The sequence below is a fragment of the Gouania willdenowi genome, chromosome 4, assembly GCF_900634775.1.
Source record: "Gouania willdenowi chromosome 4, fGouWil2.1, whole genome shotgun sequence".
Taxonomy (NCBI): Eukaryota; Metazoa; Chordata; class Actinopteri; order Blenniiformes; family Gobiesocidae; genus Gouania; species Gouania willdenowi.
This window is the reverse complement of record NC_041047.1, coordinates 1,012,586-1,032,838: the sequence shown is the minus strand read 5'-3', so window position 1 is coordinate 1,032,838 and position 20,253 is coordinate 1,012,586. Positions and strand designations below refer to the sequence as shown.

Here is a 20,253-nt window from a genome sequence, read left to right as displayed (position 1 = left end):
AATCTAAATGTTACATCTAAATCTAAGCGTTAAATTGGCCAATAAATGTAAAGCTAAATCTTTAGAAATAATACAAAGTGGGTAGGTCTGCGCCAATTGATAATTTCCAAACATTTAGCTTTACACTTTGCGACCAATTTAACATTTAACATTTGCATTTAGATTTAATAATTACAATCTTATTTAACATTTACAATTAACATTCAGATTTTGATTTACATTTAACATATAGATATAGATTTAACATTAACATTCAACATTTAGATTTAGATTCAACATTTACATTTAGATTTAACATTTACATTTAGATTTAACATTTACATTTAGATTTAATTTTCATGTGTACACATTTTTAACAATGATATAGAACATCCTGTTTTTTTATGAATTTCCATCTTTAACATGACTATAATAATAATAAACTCCCTGGTTAACAGTGGATATTATTCAGATGAATAAATAAATGTTATTAAAAGGTTGGTAAATTGTCCCCATACAAATCAGAAAGCATCTAATATGTCGTTGAAGTAACTAATTTACACCAAACACACTTTTCCCACAAATAAAAGCATGTTTTCATGTCATTACAGGCGGCCGTGGTTTTCTTTCCCACGTTACATAACCAGCAGCAGCTGCTCTTCACTGTGACTGACAGCTCACACACTTCCACCGTCTGTGATGGACACACACACCACCAGGACCTTATTTATCACACACTGGAAACGTAAACACACTCAAACTGTTTAGACACTGTCAAAACGTCCTGTAAAACACCAGAATTAGGATTAAAAACGCTTTTCACTGGTTCACTTCATTTTTGATTTGAAAAACAAACAAAATTGACAGAAAACACACAAAACAACAACAAAAAACACTAATGACTCGAGTAACAGAAAAACACAAAACAACAACGTAAGTACACTATATGAGAAAAAAGTATTAAAAATAACCATTAAAATTGTCAGAAAAACACAGTTCCTTTGTTATTTCCTGTGATCAGATCAATCACACGTGGCTCCGCCCCCTGTAATAGATGTTGTCCGTCTCTGCCTTTTCATACATTATAATGTGTATGTAGAAGTGTTTGTTTTTCACTATCTTTTTATTATTTATGTAGTTTTTTAACAATAGTTTGACTACTTTTTACAGGTAATTTATAAATGTATTTATAAAACAAAAGATATTAAATATTTTAAAAAAAAAAAAAACTTTTTCTGCTCAGATTTAAAGTTTTCTGTGTGAAAAATGAAGATAGTCAAAAAGGGACAAAAACTCTTTGGTCCAGAGAAGGCGAGTGTAATAAAAACTTTTGTAGCGACATTTTTATGAATTTACAAATAAAATTGTCATTTTAAGGTATAAAAATGGTTTGTTGAAAGCTGAACTGTAAAGTCCTCAGAATGGTATGATAAATAAAAAAAAAAAGATTTATAAATTTAATTTCCATTTCAAGCCATAAAAATGCTTTGTTCAAAATGTTTTTGGGGTGAAATGTGAGGATCAAAAATGTAAATATGTGTAAAAGGTCTGAGGTCCCCACAAGGTCAACACATGGTGAAATAAAGCAGTTTTTAAAATGAATATGAGGATTTAAAAAACAAACATGAAAACATTGCGGTCCTCTGAGGTGTATATAAAAATGTGTGTATAACTTTTATTTACTAGTGTTACTTGCTTTTGGTTTTTTTTACATTGTGTTAATAAAGTGTGTAAAACTGAAAAGTAACAGTAGAGGTACACAGGGGCAACATTATATCAAACATGGAAAAATAAAAGAGTTTTCAGGGTGAATTGTGAGGATAAAAAAATGTAAATATGTGTAAAAGGCCTGAGGTCCCCACAAGGTTAACACACTAACTCTGTAGAGATTCTTTGGTTGTGTATTTGTTAAAAGTGCAAACGCGGTATAAAACACGGTGGCTGCTCTTCGTTAGCCGTCCCCGCTCTACCGCTCTCTGACAAATTCAATAACAGCCATGTGGTTTCCATTAGGTCCTCGTTAGCCGTAATTGCGCTGGTATTTACTAACAGCGTGACTCAGCGCGGTGATGGGAGCCAGGCGGCGCTCAGCCTTCTGGGCTCGTTAGCTACCTGCCAATCCGCCGCGCGCCGCAGAAACCCGCTATCTCCCAAAGGTCAAACGCTCTGAAGCAGCTCACGGTTTTCCCCTAATTTTCCACACACTGTTTTTCCTTTTTCGGAGTCTTTAAAAAGCGCTGCTGTTTCCAGCAGATGTTCCACGGTTACAAACGCAACAGAAAGGTCAGCACTGGTTCCCATCACTCCCACAGATCTGAGGTATTAGATCCTAAATACACTGACAGCCAGAACATTAGGAACATTATGTGACGTGACGGGTCCCCACACAGTCGGAAACCACTGACGGGTACACACACACACACACACACACACACACACACACACACACACACACACACACACACACACACACACACACACGCACACATATCAAATTGAAAATATGCAGGTTAAAGAAAACTAATAAAATATATAAAAAAATATGAAAACAAAGAGTTTAAATAATAACTATAAAATTTGAAATAAAATATTTCATACATGAATGAGCATAAATAGAAGAAAAAAATAATGTAGAGAACCCAAAATCTGAAATTAAACTAATATAAAATTGAAAATATGCACGTTAAAAAAACTAATAAAATATGTAGAAATATTAAAATCAAGATTTTAAATAATGTAAATAACAACAACCATAATTGAAATAAAACATGATATATATAATATAGCATAAATAGAAGAAAAAAAATATACATTCCAAATTTTACATTAAAAAAAAAATTAAAAAAATATTACAGTGAAATGTTATAAAATACAGACTTAAATGGAGACAAATAAAAAGAAGTGTTCAGAGTGTGGCTCCGCCTTCAGGTGTGGGAGGTCAAAGGTCAGCAGAGCTCGCACACTAGCGTTAAAGGAGGAAAGCAAACATTGGGGCGTTTGACCACAGAGAGAAAACGTAGTGTGAGCGTGGAGTGAGCGAGCGGCTGCTAAACGCTACGAGCTCTGAAAACTGTGTAAATAAACCAGACCAAGTAGAAACTCTTAAAAGTCAATCATCAGCTCCTCTAAACACGTTAAACCTTCAATCTTAATAAAAGACACTTGTCTGTAACTCAGTGAAGATAAAAAACTAACACAAGGAAGAGAAAAGAAAAACATTCACAAGGTTTGAATTAAATCAGCAGCAGGAAGAGTTTAATTAAAGCTGAATGATTTAAATACGTTCAATGTGAGGAAGAAAGGAAAAGAACACGACACAACAACAGGAAGACAAGAAAACATCAAACAACAATTTATCACAGGGGGCGGGGCCCATTTTATAACTTAAAATGACAATTTGTAGATGCAAAAGTTTAGTTACAATTGGTAAAGTTATTCACACTAACCTTCTCGGGACCAAATCATTTTTGTCCCTTTTTGACTATTTTTGATTTTATCGTCACTTTTCACCCTGAAAACTTTAAATCTGAGTAGAAAAAGTTTTTTTTTAATATTTAATATTTTATTTTATTTCTGTAAAAATATCTGTCAAACTATAATGAACAATGGTACATTTAAAAAAGAAAAAGATGTGCTTTTTGTCTTTTTGTTTGCAAAATTACATTTGGTTATTTTTGCTGTTGTTTTGTGTTTTTTCTGTCATTCTGTGTATTTCTGTTAACATTTTGTGTGTTTGCAGTTGTTTTGTGTTTTAGTGTCATTTTATGTGTATTGGTTGTCGTTTTGTGTTTTTTTCTCATATTTTGTGTTTTTTTAAATTAATTTGTATGTTCTGTCCTAATCTTGTGTGTCTTTGTGGTAAATTTTGTAATTTTTTTCTGTTGTTTTGTGTATTTTGTGTGTTTGCTAGTTGACTCATGTTTGATTAGAACAAGAAATATTTACATTATTTTATATTTATTCATTATCACAGAAAAGCTGACGCAGCAGAAAAGCGGCGTTTCCTCCTCTTCCAACAATCACTATAGCCATCTGTGAGTAAAGCTGTGACGATGAACATGTGCCTGTCAACGTGCTGGAGAATGTAGCAAGACAAAATGTAAGAGACGAGAAAGACAAGAGACAACAGAGAAGTAAGAAAAAGAACGAGAGAACCGCAGAGTGACCACAGGGAGGAGAAGAAGAAGAAGAAGAAGAAGAAGAAGAAGAAGAAGAAGAAGAAGAAGAAGAAGAAGAAGAAGAAGAAGAAGAAGAAGAAGAAGAAGAAGAAGAAGAAGAAGAAGAAGAAGAAGAAGAAACAAAGACAATGAAAAACAACATCTGGAAACATCTCATTGTTTCTTTGAAACTCGTCCACAAAATGTTTTTCACACGGTGGAACAAACATGTGGTTCCCTGGATAAACCAGGACAGGGTCGCAATAAACACAGAAACAAACAAAACACACACAGAAATACAAACAATTATTCTAATAACACACATCAACAAATAACAATAAACAAAATGACAAAAAACATACACATAACATTGATTTTAATAACGCATATATCAACAAAAACACACAAAAACACAACACTAATAACACACATCCACAAATAATGATAAAATATTGCTGAGAACAATAAATAGTTTCACAAAAGGTTACAACACAGACACACAAAATGACGACAAATACACAAAACAACAACAAAAATACGACAACAATTGTTCTTCTTCTGTGTGAGGAATGTGTAGAAATCTGCTCTCCACATGTTCGTCCTTTAAGGATCTTTAAAGGAAACCACGAGGACGTGGCTTTGATTACACACAGATCGCAGCGTTACGAGCCCACAGAGGAGCTCCGTAAAACGAGAACAAATGGGGACCATCATTCAGTGCATCAGTAATGAGCTGCAACAACACTGATGGTGGACTGATGGGAAACACACGGAGAGGAAAGGACGATACACGCCAACAATGTTCACGACACGTTTCCAAACCTTCACGGTGATTCATTTCACTGTAAACGCTACGAGAAACTACAGTTCAGAGAACGACAGCCCTCAGACGGACATTTTACCGAGACACTCGCCTAGTGCGACTAAAACCAGTGACAAAAACACAAAAACGACAACAAAACAACTGAGAAACTCAAAACTACACAATTAAAGACAAAATGAGAGCAAAAATAAAGAAAAAAACACAAGGCAACTAAAAAACATCAGATGACAAAACTAATAGTTATTATCACCTGTTATTAATACTACTTATTGTTATTAGTTATTATTATATATTAGTATTTAATATTATTAGTTAATGTTATTAGTTATAGCATTTATTATGTTTAGATATTATTATTACATATTATTACGAATTATTATGTCTGGTTATTATTATTATATATTATTATTTAATATTATTAGATATTATTAGTTATTATAGCAGTTATTATTGTTAGATATTATCACGTTATTATTACTAGTTATTATTATTAGATATTGTTGTTAGTTATTACAGCAGTTATTATATTTAGAAATTATCACGTTATTATTGTTCGATACCCCGTGACCCTGAACAGGAATAAGTGTGTCTGAAAATGAATGACTAAATGAATTGTTGTTAGATAGTATCATTATTAGTTATTATTGTTAGTTATTATTATTAGATATTATTAGTAGTAGTAGTACTGGGCAACAATTACAACAGACTTTAGCAGCTCTCGTCCCCCATTGTAATAAAATGCACAAAACGACTCCAAAAACAGCAAAAACACAGAAATATCTTCCAAAAAACTACAAGATGACAAAAAACATACAAAAAAATTAATCCAAAAACACATGAAACAACCACAAAAATACACAAAAATAGAGAAAAATAAAGAAATTGACGATAAAAATGTTGTTGTTCCCTGTGTTAATGCTCTGATTCTGATTGGCCATTAATGAAATACTGAAATGATTATTGATCAACGGTCATGTGACCCTCTGATCAGATATAATCACGTTTGTGTCTTTTTACAGTGAAATGATCTCAGTGTGTCCTCGGTTTGACCGACGACTGCTCTGAACTTTAGCATTTATATTATTAAAAACAGGTTATAGTGTGTGTGTGCGTGTGTGTGTGTGTGTGTGTGTGTGTGTGTGTGTGTGTGTGTGTGTGTGTGTGTGTGTGTGTGTGTGTGTGTGTAGCTGTCAAACTGAGACGTTGGATGAGAAGCACAAACACATGGAGTCTGTAAACATGAAGTCACAACCAGACGCTGAGGTTGACGAGTCGTTTTTAGACTTTTAGATTAGCTAATGGTAGCTAATGTTAGTTAATATTAGCTAATGCTAGCTATTGTTAGCTAATGTTAGTTCATGTTAGCTAATGCTAGCTATTGTTAGCTAATTTTAGTTCATGTTAGCTAATGCTAGCTAATGCTAGCTATTGTTAGCTAATGTTAGTTAATGTTAGCTAATGCTAGCTAATACTAGCTATTGTTAGCTAATGTTAGTTAATGTTAGCTAATGCTAGCTAATACTAGCTATTGTTAGCTAATGTTAGTTAATGTTAGCTAATGCTAGCTATTGTTAGCTAATGCTAGCTAATGTTAGCTGAGCGTGATAGATTAGATTACAATGTGTCACTGAGCGTCTGGAAATAGAAACAGGTCAGATTATTGTTTGATTCCAGCCTTTCACTGTGAATCAATGCAAACAGAATCAGAGTCAGAGCAGCAGCCACAGCATTAGCATTAGCATCATACATACATATATGTATGATTTTTAACCTCAATACCATTCTCTACTGATCAATGCAGACGTTTTTTTTGCCTCATGGATCTGAAAGTCAAAGTGTTTCCTGTTAGTGAACAGAAGTAAAACTCTGGTTTTACATTTCAGACTTCATTCATACTCTTCTGTTTAGTTTCCTTTTAGTCGTCTTTCTCTAATGTAACTCATTACAGACTGTTAAACATGTTTAATACTGTTAATGGAGTTAAAAAGATCCTTTATAATCTGGCTTAAAAACTTTTAAATGTATTTATTAGAAGATCTATGTCTAATTATACACATTATTTTCAACCATATTAGTTAAATTACATTTTAAAAATGGGACTAGTTTACAGTTTTAGAAAGAAGAAGAGCTCTCCTAAGGGATCTTTACTCTCTCTTTTACAGTGTGCTGACACGCTCTGGTGGCTGAAGTTAGAGAGTAGATCACAGACTATTGAAGGACCCACCCCCGGAAGCTCTTCTTCTCTGCTTCATTGTCTACTACCAAACCTCAGAGTTGGAACTGTCGCCCCCTGTGGTCACAATTTTTAAAAAATCTGCTAAATGATGTAAAAATCAGGCTGAATGTTTCACTCCAATAGAAAACAATGGGATGTTTACAGGCAGTCTGACATCATCAATCACATGATTTAAACATGGAGGAACACAGGCTCTAAAACTGTAAAGTAGTCCTATTTTTAAAAGGCTAATATGGTGCATTGTAATGCATTTGGATAGACAGAGATCTAATAATAAGAACAATTAGAAGATTTTAGGACACATTTGTAAAAACAGTGGAGGATGACTTTAAATCAGTTTTTGACGCTAGATGTTTGAGTGTCTACCACACAGAGGTGTGATGGAGACCTACAGGGACTCTGTAAATGTAGATCATTTAAAGACTGGACTTGTGCTCCTTGGCTTGGTCTGAGCTATAAACGCTGGTGTCGCCCTTTGAGGCCTCGGCTCGTACATCTTGTGATGTAATCCATAGCTTCTCATCTCTGATTCTCTGTGAGCGTTTGAGCTGAAATCTGAGCCGCTCATTGATCTGCAGGAAGTCTGAGAGCAGGAAACGAGTCCTCTGAGGTCACAGCGTCCATTAGCACTCGTCAGCAGCAGTCATCTAACCATCACCACAAAGAGCACCATCATGTTGATTATTTATCTTAAATCCAAATCTAAATTCATTTTCTGCTCCTGTATGAGGTGAAAAACTCACTCACTGTTTCCTAGCCGACATACTTTGAACATTTAGCTCATTTTACTTTGATTTGAGACAGAAGTTCATGTAAAACAGCATGTTATATATCATTGTTAAAAATATGTAAACATGAAAAATAAATATACATTTAAACGTTAAATCCAAATGTAAATGTTAAATCTAAATGTAAATATGTTAAATCTTCATGTAAATGTTAAATCTTCATGTAAATGTTAAATCTAAATGTAAATATGTTAAATCTTCATGTAAATGTTAAATCTAAATGTAAATATGTTAAATCTTCATGTAAATGTTAAATCTAAATGTAAATATGTTAAATCTTCATGTAAATGTTAAATCTAAATGTAAATATGTTAAATCTTCATGTAAATGTTAAATCTAAATGTAAATATGTTAAATCTTCATGTAAATGTTAAATCCTCATGTAAATGTTAAATCTAAATGTAAATATGTTAAATCTTCATGTAAATGTAAAATCTAAATAAAAATATTAAATGTAAATGTTAATTCTAAATGTAAATGTTTAATATAAATGTAAATGTTTAATATAAATGTAAATGTTAAATCTTCTCCTCCATGAACCGCCACCTTAACGTGGTGGAGGGGTTTGAGTACCCGAATGATCCTGGGAGCTATGTTGTCGGGGGCTTAATGTCCCTGGTAGGGTCTCCCAAGGCAAACAGGTCCCAGGTGACGGGTCCGACTAAGAGCGGTTCAATAGCCATATATGTATATTAAAAAACAAAGGCAGTTCACGTCGCCCGGATTGGCGCTACCGGGGCCCCACCTTGAAGCCAGGCCCGGGGTTGGGGCTCGAGTGCGAGCGCCTGGTGGCCGGGGCTTTGCCCACGGGCCCCGGCCGGGCAGAGCCCGAAAGGACGAGGTGGGCCCGCCCTCCCGTAGGCCCACCACCCGCAGGAGGGATCATATGAGGCCGGTGCAATGTGGATCGGGCAGTCGTCCAGGGCGGGGGCCTTGGCGATCTGATCCCCGGCTACAGAAGCTAGCGTTAGGGACGTGGAATGTCACCTCTCTGGCGGGGAAGGAGCCTGAGCTTGTGTGCGAGGTGGAGAAGTTCGGACTAGATATAGTCGGTCTCACCTCGACACATAACAAGGGCTCTGGAACCAGCCTTCTCAACAGGGGTTGGACTCAGGCAGGCTGTAAGTTGTGTGGTCCTGTGTCTTTTATTTTATGTTTTTGAGTTTTTGAGTTTTATTCTTATTTATAGTTTTTAATGTGTTTTTATTTATATTTATTCTTTTAAACTGTTTTATTTTTATTTATTGTTTTATACTCATTTAGTGGCAGAGCTCATTTGTATTGTTTTGGTTTTATTGTTGTGGTCGCATGTTCAGCACTTTGGAAACGTTTTGTTGTTTAAATGTGCTATATAAATAAATTGGATTGGATTGGACTCTCTTCTACTCTGGAGTCGCCAATGGTGAGAGGCGCCGGGCCGGGGTGGCTATACTTCTTGCCCCCCGACTTAGTGCCTGTACGTTGGAGTTTACCCCGGTAGACGAGAGGGTAGCCTCCCTCCGCCTTCGGGTGGGGGGACGGATCATGACTGTTGTTTGTGCCTATGGGCCAAACAGCAGCTCGGAGTATCCACCCTTCTTGGATTCCTTAGAGGGAGTACTGGAGAGTGCTCCTTCTGGGGATTAGGGTTGGACTCCGCCAGGGCTGCCCTTTGTCACCGATTCTGTTCATAACTTTTATGGACAGAATTTCTAGGCGCAGTCAGGGCGTTGAGAGGGTCCGGTTCGGGGGCCTCAGTATTGCATCACTGCTTTTTGCAGATGATGTGGTCCTGTTGGCTCCAACATACCGTGACCTTCAACTCTCACTGGATCGGTTCGCAGCCGAGTGTGAAGCGGCCGGAATGAGAATCAGCACCTCCAAATCCGAGTCCATGTTCTCGACCGGAAAAAGGTGGAGTGCCTTCTCCGGGTTGGAGATGAGGTTCTGCCCCAGGTGGAGGAGTTCAAGTACCTGGGGTCTTGTTCACGAGTGAGGGAAGGATGGAGCGAGAGATCGACAGGCGGATTGGTGCGGCGTCTGCAGTGATGCAGAGTCTGCACCAGTCCGTCATTGTGAAAAGGGAGCTGAGCCAAAAAGCGAAGCTCTCTATTTACAGGTCGGTCTACGTTCCAACCCTCACCTATGGTCATGAACTTTGGGTCATGACCGAAAGAACAAGATCACGGGTACAAGCGGCCGAAATGAGTTTCCTCCGTAGGGTGGCTGGGCTCTCCCTTAGAGATAGGGTGAGAAGCTCAGTCATTCGGGAGGGGCTCAAAGTAGAGTCGCTGCTCCTCCGCATCGAGAAGAGCCAGATGAGGTGGCTCGGGCACCTAATTAGGATGCCCCCTGAACGCCTTCCTAGTGAGGCATTCAGGGCACGTCCCTCCGGAAGGAGGCCCCGGGGAAGACCCAGGACACGCTGGAGAGACTATGTCTCTCGGCTGGCCTGGGAACGTCTCGGGGTCCCCCCGGAAGAGCTGGAGGAAGTGGCCGGGGAGAGGGAAGTCTGGGCCTCCCTACTGAGGATGCTGCCCCCGCGACCCGGAAACGGCTAAGCGGGAGAAGATGGATGGATGGATGGATGGATGGATGTTAAATCTTAATGGAAATGTTAAAGCTTAATGGAAATGTTGAATCTAAATACAAATGTTAAATTTTAATGTAAATGTTCAATCTAAATGTAAATGTTCAATCTAAATGTAAATGTTCAATCTAAATGTAAATCTTCAATCTAAATGAAAATGTTAAATATAAATTATGTGCTGAATCTTAATGTAAATTTTGAATCTAAATGTAATTGTTAAATCTTAATGTAAATGTTTAGTCTACATTTAAATGGTAAATGTAAATGTAACTGTTAAATGTAAATGTAACTGTTAAATGTAAATGTAACTGTTAAATGTAAATGTTGAATCTAAATATAAATGTTGAATCTAAATATAAATGTTGAATCTAAATCTAAATGTTGACTCTAAATCTAAATATAAATGTAAAATCTAAATGTAAATGTAAAATATAAATATAAATGTTGAATCTAAATATAAATGTTGAATCTAAATCTAAATATAAATGTTGAATCTAAATCTAAATATAAATGTAAAATCTAAATGTAAATGTTGAATCAAAATGTAAAAGCTAAATGTAAAAGTCACTGTGTACCTTTAAATGCTTAGCAAAGTAAGGGCCGACTGTATCTGAGTCTTTTCATGTCATTATTACAGTAAACAGGCGTGTGATAAGCCTGCAGGAGAACAGCCGTCATGTTTCTGTGAAATACTGATTCCTTTTACAGAGGAGGAGTGAAATACGAGTGGCGTGCGCCTCCTTTTACATAACAGAGCGTGGATGAGACCCCGCCTCCTCGTCCTTCACCTCTCCGTCATTACAGCAGCACCTCCACGGCCCATAATGCACCTGGCACAGCTCCCAGAATCCATTACTGTGCTCTCACTGAGCTGTATTTCAGCGTTTGCTCTGGAAACACTTTAAAAGGCCATTATGGTATTAATGTGATTTCATTAAAGCAAAACGCTCGCTTTTAACAAGCCAATCACATCCATTACATCCATGACATCATCACAGAGGCCAGACAGACAGCTGCACGCTGCACCGCAACTCATTATTAGTTACAGTTATTTATTATTATCCTTTACAAACATGAGCAACTGCTGGCTCGGGGGCCACACGCGGCCGTCAGTCTAGTAGTGGGACCCCCAAAGTAAATGCAAATATGACTCCATGAACACAAAATCAAATAGAAAAATATACAAAACGTCAACAAAAACACAAAATATCACTCAAAATACACACAAACCGCAACGAAAACACAGACTTTTTAACAAAAATGGCAGAAAAACAAAATCCCAGTAAAAAAAACACACAAACCCTTTGTTGTTTCCTGTGTTAATGCTCTGATTGGTCATTATTATTCTATTGCTGACATGAATGTTGATCAGATACAATCACATGTTTTTAGCCCCGCCCACTACGATAGAAGTCTTTTGTCTTCATATTTTTTTCAATAAATCTATTTTTTAATGACTGTGTCTTGTGGATTAATCAGAGGTGGTAAAAGTACTAGTCTTTAGTACTGAAGTAAAAGTATTGAAACATGACTCAGGTAAAAGTAAGTATTGAAGTTTCTTCCTTACTTGAGTAAAAGTAAAAAAGTACTTTTAATGCATTTAAGTAAAAAAATAAAAGTAAAACAAATGTCCCTTTAATAATAAGACAGGGTTTTAAACCAGCAATCTTTTTATTTCTTAAGAACTTATAAAAAACTGGTACATGAAAATAATTTCAATAAGTTACCTTCATAAACACCAGGAGAATTTAGCACTCATTATAGATACAATTTATAAATACAATGTGTCAAGAAAAAAAAAATAGGTGCAAATGCTCAATAAAACCCAGAGCTTTGAGTTTAACATTTTTAAAACTTTAAAATATTAACTGTAAAACTAAAGGAAAAAAAGCTCAAACCACCAAAATGTTGCGTTTTTTAACGTTGTGACGTCATCTTCAAAGGACTTAAAATTAACAAGCTAATTTTTAAAATGTATGGAGTAGAAAGTACAGATATTTGTTTAAAAAAGTAAGAAATAAAAGTTCAAAAAAAAAAAAGTAACGAACAAATACCAGAAAAAACTACATAAGTACAATAACAATGTATTTGTACTTTATTACTTGTCGCCTCTGGTATTATCTTAGTGTTTAATAATTTTACACACACACACACACACACACACGTCTGATCACCATCATCATCATCATCATCTAAAGCCCCGAATATTATTTTTTGAGAGAAAAAAAAATCTACTTTCCGACGATCCTCGTTTACTGCACAGCTGAGCAATAAACATCCATATTCTCCATCTCTGATACTAACAACATTAGGGTGACCATACGTCTGGATTTATTCAGGGATATTATAAATTAATAACATTTTTCTGTGTTTCCCAGGGACATTGAACACATCTCGGGGAACACGCTAGTAAAAACTAACTTCACTAATGTAGGAAAGCCCTGTTATAAGTGTTTCACTTTCAGTTATGTTGTTACTAGCCCTTTAAGAGGAACCTATTTAGCAGAGTGTGTTGCATGTTGACCTGCTGCAGAGCTGCATGTGTGTGTTTCTCTCCTGTTCCATGAAGATGTGTGTACATGAGAAATGTACGTAGTGGCTGATTCATATTATAACTCATGACAATGCATCTTGGAGGATATTTGTGTTTACGTTAGCTGCTTTGTGATAGTTGCTAACTCACGCATCCTGGTTATGTTAGCTATACTTTCCAGGGTTAATTTCTGATTTATGTTATTATTTCTCTTGCTAATTGCTTATGTTGATTATTGCCACCCATGGTCATTATACTGTATTTGCATTATATGAGTGTTTGCTTTTGAGTTAAGTGCTTTTATGATGCTTTGTGTGTTAATACTTATGCAGCTTTATTCAAATATGTGTTAAATTACTGATATGCTTTATACTGCTGCATTGTGTTTACAGAACCACGTTCTTCCAATTAAAGCCTTTATAAATCCAGAACTGACTCTCTAATTGGAGTCACACTCCCATAGTGTCGCCGGCTCTATTCCGCGCACCCTGTAGAGGCCCCGAACCTCTTTTACAACTAATATTTGCTTTATCTGAGAAATTCCACCAGTTTCTGAAAGCGAAGGAGTTGCTCTTTACAGTAGTATTATGTTATTACAGTCTTTTTATTCACACGTGATGAAATCGTTCAAAATGCATCTTTGCATTGACATAATCATCTAACACGAGAAAAATAGAAAAGGACCAAAGTCTAAGAACGAGAGAAATTAAAAGATACAAAAAATACCAGTGGATTTATTAGAAAAAGAAGATCCTCCTGGTCATGAACGATGACAAACGTTCACTTTATTCTGAAATTACTTGAATGGAACTTTAGATGTATGGTAAAGCAGTCAGGTATATTTAAAGTTAATAAACTGCATATTGTGTTTATTTATAAGCATTAGGGATGTAACGATTCACTCAACTCCCGATACGATTCGATTCACGATACTGGGTTCACGATACGATTCTCTCACGATTTGTTTTACAAAATGGGACTGTAGACAATTTTTTTTTTTTGGGAAGAAAACTAGAAAATACTATACTATTTTCCTTTTATTTTTCATTTTCAAAAGAATTCCTTGATAAACTATTCAAAACAATGCAATTTAACTAAAAATAAATCTTGAATGAAATAAATAAAGGAATAATACAAATGAAAATGAAGCCTATTAATTTAAATTCTGGTTCTATAATAAACAATGCAAAACTGCATAATAGTTATTTTTCTTTTAAAAGTGCAACTGAAAATGTATTTTGTGTCTTAACAATTGGACTTAAAAAAAAAAAAAAACCGTCATTGCACTGATTTACGTCATGTTTGTTTGGACCAGCAGAGGGCGCTGGTAACGCTGGTCGGTTGGCATGCAGATATCTTGCAGTGAAGAAGAGAAGCTATGCTAGCAGACAGAGCTAATAGAAAAACGTGACTTTTACAGATAGTCAAGTAATATTACAGATATTCTTTCGGTGCTAAAGGGGTAATGAATCATTTATTAACATATTTAAGAGTAGAAGGCGGCCAGAAAGAAAGTATTAGCAGACTCCGCCCGCCGCCTACACTTGTGGATGGCGTCCTCTGCTGGTTAAAAAAAGTACTGCGATTCAATTTTCAGAAAATCGATATCAACCATGATACCTATGAATCGATTTTTAACTGCCTTACGATTAATCGTTACATCCCTAATAAGCATTGTAAATAAAGTTGCCTAATGTGCATTTGCTGTTTTCCTCTGGGCTAAGCCCCGGATGTTTCTCACACCTAGACACGCCCCTGCTGCTCTTACCTGTTCAAACTCTCTCACGCTGGGCGTGTGACGCAGTCGACCTGGGCCTGGATCACATGATGAATCTATAGACACAATATCACACATTAGCCTGTCCCAGTACCAGGGTGGGGCTCAATTACATTTTTCAATTACAATTCCATCTACAACCATTAATGTTCAATTACAACTCAATTATGATTATGGCGTGGAACCTTTTTTTCTAATTACAATTCAAATTAAAATGATTTTCCCCCCTAAAAATCATTTACAATTACATTCTCAATTACTTCAGTTCAATGACAAATAATCACAATTACTGTGCCTGAAATAAATACGCCATAAACCAGACATAGGCAACTGGCGGCCCGGGGGCCACATGCGGCCCCCAAAACAAAATTGTAATTCATGAAGTTGGAAGTTATATGACGCTTAACGTGACACACAAAACTCCAGAAACACAGAAAACGACAGCAAAATGCACTAAATGTCAATGAAAGTACACAAAATGAAAAAGACACACTAAACAACCACTTAAACACAAAATAACTACAAAAACAACACTTCAAAGACACAAAATGCTAACAAAATTGCATAAAATGACAGGAAAATACACAAAAAGACAACAAGAACAAAAAAATATAACAAAAACACACGAGATTTATATATTTATTTTTAAACAGTAAAATTGTTCTCAGGAGAACTGACAGGCAAACTTGATCTGAAACATATTTTAATCATTATTAACTATGTATGTGTGAAACGTAGAACTGCAACATGGTTCACCAGGTTTGCGTTTGATTAAATCGTTTTGTTTTTTTGTTTTATTTTTTAATAAAATTTCCTTGGCAATTACAATTACAAAGTAAATTATCTGAATTTAATTACAATTCAATTATGAGTACAAACAGCAAAAAAAATGTCAATTACAATTACGTCATAATAATAATTGACCACAACCCTGCCTTTGACCTTCAGGCAGCGCTGCTACATGCTAAGCTAATAGGGTGTAACGATTCGATTTGAATCATGATTCGTTGTTGCCGATTCCATTCGTGGATGATATTAATTCATTTAAAATAATATAATCTGATACAATTCAGGAACTTTTTTCATCTAAAATAACAATGTCTACAGTGTGAGTGAAATAAATCTCTGATACAGTACAAGTGATGTTTATTATAAGAGAATTGTCTATAAATTAATGGACAAAAACAAACAAGTAAACAACATTTAATGTCAAATATATTCACATTTTATTTGAATTAATAGGATTTTAACATTTCTGCTCTCATTTTCAATACTCAATATATTTGTGACTTTTTATTTTCTTTTCTGTTAAAGATGAATATAATACTACATTAAAGCATTACAACAATACACTAAAACAGACAGAGGCAACTGGCGGCTCGGGGGCCACATGTCGTCCTTGGTCTACTTTTGTGCGGCCCCCAAAGCAAGATTGACAAAAGACAACAAAAATGTGCCATAATGAGAAGAAAATCTATAAAATGAATTCAAAAACTAAAAAACAAAACAAAACCAAAAAAACCCACATACTTCAAAGACAAACCCCTTTGTTTTTTGTTGTGCATTAATGCTCATTATTCTGAATGCTAACATACAGTACATGTTGATAATGTCGGAACAGATACATTCACATTTTTGCGTCCCCTACTGTGATAGAGTTGCCCATCCCTGCTCTAAGATTTAGCTTCTTATTTGTTGTGTATTAATTAACGCAGAGGAAAACTCACCCATGTCTGTTCCCACGCTACGGTTCAGACGGTTTTCACCAAAGTGTCTGAAAAAGAAGAAGAAAACTATGTTTTTTATTCTAGATTTAACTCAGAGATACAGACTTAGTCAGAGCAGCAGCCACTTTCTGTTAAAATCACTTCTTTAAATAGTGAGGGAGGACAATCAGGAGGAACACCTGAGTGGTGACAGGAGGGAGCCTAATCACACACACACAGGAAGTGGAAACAGGAATCTAGGCCTGAATCAACTGCTGAAAATAAGATAACGGAAGTTAATTAATTAAAAAAAGATAACATCAGCATAATGTTAGACCATGAGATTAACTTATCCTAACTTGTGTTATCACATCATATTATATACAATATTTTCTTATTGTATCTGAACTCAACTTATCATAGTTTGAAATATCTTAACCTGAATTATCTTAACTTATCTTATTGTATTGTCATATAAATCATATATATGTCTGATCTTGTTATATTATTATATTCAAACTTACAATATCTCAACTTATCTAAACTTAATTTAATTATTTCACTTTATCTTGAATATCTCAATGTATCTTAAATTTAATTATCATAACTTATCTCCACTTATATCTACTTTCTTTTTTAAATCACAACTTTTTTTTTAAATCTCAACTTATTTTAAGTAACTGAACTTATCTAAACTTTAATTATCTTAACTTTAATTATCATAACTTGTCGTAAATTAATTTATCCTATTTTTAAATTTAAACTTACAATATCTCAACTTATCGAAAATATTTCAACTTATCTTAAATATCTTAACTTATCTTAACTTTAATTATCATAACTTATCTTAAATTAATTTATCCTAACTTGAATTATAATATAATGTATAATTATAATTATACATTATCTTCAGTTATCTTATTGTATGTTTTTATCTTATCCAAACTCAACGTCTTACCTTATCTTGACTTAAATGATTTGAACTGATAACATGTTCATTTTATAACTTGTAATACACAATAACTTTAGTGATAACTTTACTTTCATGTTCTAACTTATCTTTAACAAACTGATGATGTCGTATCTGAACTTATCTTAGATTATTATCCTGACTTATTTGATCTTATCCTGACATATCGTAGCTTATCTGAACCAAACTTCTATCATCGTGTGCGTGTGCGTGTGTGTGTGTGTGTGTGTGTGTGTGTGTGTGTGTGTGTGTGTGTGTGTGTGTGTGTACTATCTGATCTTATTGTTCCTTATCTTCTACACATTCACCCATAAACAAAGAAATCCCACTTTAACTCCAGTTAGATCCATTACTACCCACCATCCAATCACGGGCCGGCATTCACACACACCACAGAGTCCCCCCAGACTGACAAATATTACACAACAACACAAACACACAAACTTCACATTCACACACAAACAACAGCAGCAGCTTCTTACCTTCCTCTGTAGGAATAACTACACAATCAGTTTAATCCCAATGTTTGACCAGCAGCTGCTGGGCCCAGAACCCAGAGAGACGTGGCAGTGAGGGTGAACACACACACACACACACACACACACACACACGCACAGTCTGCTTCTGCATGAAAGCTTGATCTGTTTCAGCATGCGGTGTGTGTGCGTGTGTTTTTCTGTGTGTGTGCGTGTGTTCTCCAGGTGAACATGTCAGAGCAGGTATGTCTGGGTGTGAACCTCTGGTGAAACACTGACTGTTCTCAAAGTGGGAAAAGAAAAATAAGTCTTTGTTGGAATGAAAAGCAACAAAAACTAAAAATATTGATTCAATCATTGTTTAAACAATAATCCAGTAATTAGACGGACCCACACAGTGTTGATTTAATGAACCCTATAAATGTTTATTACTAAATCTACTGTATGCCATTATTATGCATCATTTAATAGCCTTTTAAAAATAGGACAACTTTACAGTTTTAGAGCCTTAGTTCCTCCATGTTTAAATCATGTGATTGATGATGTCACACGGCCACACTGCCTGTAAACATCTATTGTTTTCTATTGAGAAATTGTGAAACATTCAGCCTGATTTATAGATCATTTAGTAACTTTTTAGATAATCTAGTAGATTTATAGATCATTTAGTAGATTTTTAGATCAATTAGTAGTTTTTTCTGTCACAATAACAACTCGTGTTGCTTTTGTTTGCTCTGAATAATCAGGAAAAGTTAAATATTTCAATGTAAAATAAAAGTTGTGATCTGAAAAGGTCTGTGACAGCAGGGGGCAACAGTTCAAACTCTGAGGTTTGGTAGTAGACAAGGAAGCAGAGAAGAAGAGCTCTCCTAAGGGACGTTAACTCTCCCTTAAAGGTAGGGTAGGTGATTTTCAATAGCTAGCAGGATTTTGAATGTAGCCTCCCTGATGAACTCGTGCATGTGAAGGATCTAGAATGACAGGGAGATAGAGAGACGTGATTGGTTAATAAAACAGTTTGTTTTTTTCCATTGGTTGAAGTTATTACAGGTTTACAGCTGCTACAGATGATGGATTTTCTTGGTTCCTTTTTCAGAGAACATAAGATCTACATTTCTGTCAGAACATAAAGACAATTTCAACCAAAAACTTAAAAAGTGTATCTGGAGAAAATTACCTACCCTAGCTTTAAACAGTGCGCTGACATGCTCTGGTGGCTGAAGTTAGAGAGTAAATCACAGATTGTTGAAGACACACAAACACTGAGGATAGAAGGACTTTAGGGTGGAAGTCCTTCAACTGTCTATGAAACAGGAAGTGAATCAGAGAACGTAATGAACACTGACTAAATAATGCAGAGATTTGCCCACCAATCAATACGTCAATAGTGAACTAAAAACCAGTAACAGAGGCGTTCCCATGACGACCACAGACAGGGAACAGCGTTAATATGAGACGTTTCTGAAAGAGGGACAACCAGGCGGTTAGTCTGAGATAGTCGTCACATCATCTACACACGCATGCGCGTACACGTACACACACACACACACACACACACACACACACACACACACACACACACACACACACACACACACACACACACACACACACACACACACACACACACACACACACAGAAGAAAGCTCAAAATTTCTTTTCAGGAATGATGAGCAAACTTTAAATCAGGAGGAGTTCAAAAGAGGTTACACACTAACCAAACTCAGCATCCTCTGTCGCTGTGGTAACCAGCCCAGCCTCCTCCTCCTGTCTGTGTAGCGTGTCTGTAGCGTGTCAGTGAGGGTCACTAACGCTGTCCTGTCAGTTAGAGCATCAGCAGCATCACAGAGACACAAGGGATGGCCTCCTTACAGCTGATTGGTCAGCACCACACACACACATACACGCACGCACGCCCCAAGCGCCCCCTGCTGATTGGTCAGCTCCAGAGTTCATTAGAGGAGGGACAAAAGGTCCAATGTCACTGACGCTGCTGCTCTGCTCAAACTGGTGACAGTGTTAACTGATGACCATCTAGCATCAGACTCTACGTGGCACCGAATGTTTTTAACATTTAGCTCATTTTTCTTTCATTTCAGACAGAAATGAATGTAAAGCAGCATGTTCTAGTTCATTTTTAAAAATGTGTACACAAAAAATAAATGTTAATGTTGAATCTAAATCAAAATGTTAAATCTAAATGTAAATGTTAAATATGAATGTAAATGTTAAATATAA

General features: G+C 35.8%; 1 protein-coding gene across 7 annotated transcripts in view; it reads right to left on the bottom strand.

Moving 5' to 3' along the window:
- The window catches only part of LOC114461816 (myomegalin-like), a 53,122-nt gene extending 33,250 nt beyond the window's left edge, over positions 1-19,872 (bottom strand). For 6 of the 7 annotated variants that reach the window (XM_028444229.1, XM_028444225.1, XM_028444228.1 and 3 more), the window contains exons 1-3: positions 18,021-18,203; positions 16,590-16,636; positions 14,854-14,918 (exon numbers count right to left, since the gene is read on the bottom strand). In XM_028444229.1, the coding sequence (XP_028300030.1) occupies positions 14,854-14,918; positions 16,590-16,593 (69 nt within the window). In that variant the 5' untranslated portion in view covers positions 16,594-16,636; positions 18,021-18,203. Of the gene's footprint in view, positions 1-14,853; positions 14,919-16,589; positions 16,637-18,020; positions 18,204-19,733 lie in introns of those variants that run through there. The other variant, XM_028444226.1, reaches the window with a different exon arrangement.
- Positions 19,873-20,253: the final 381 nt, after the last annotated feature.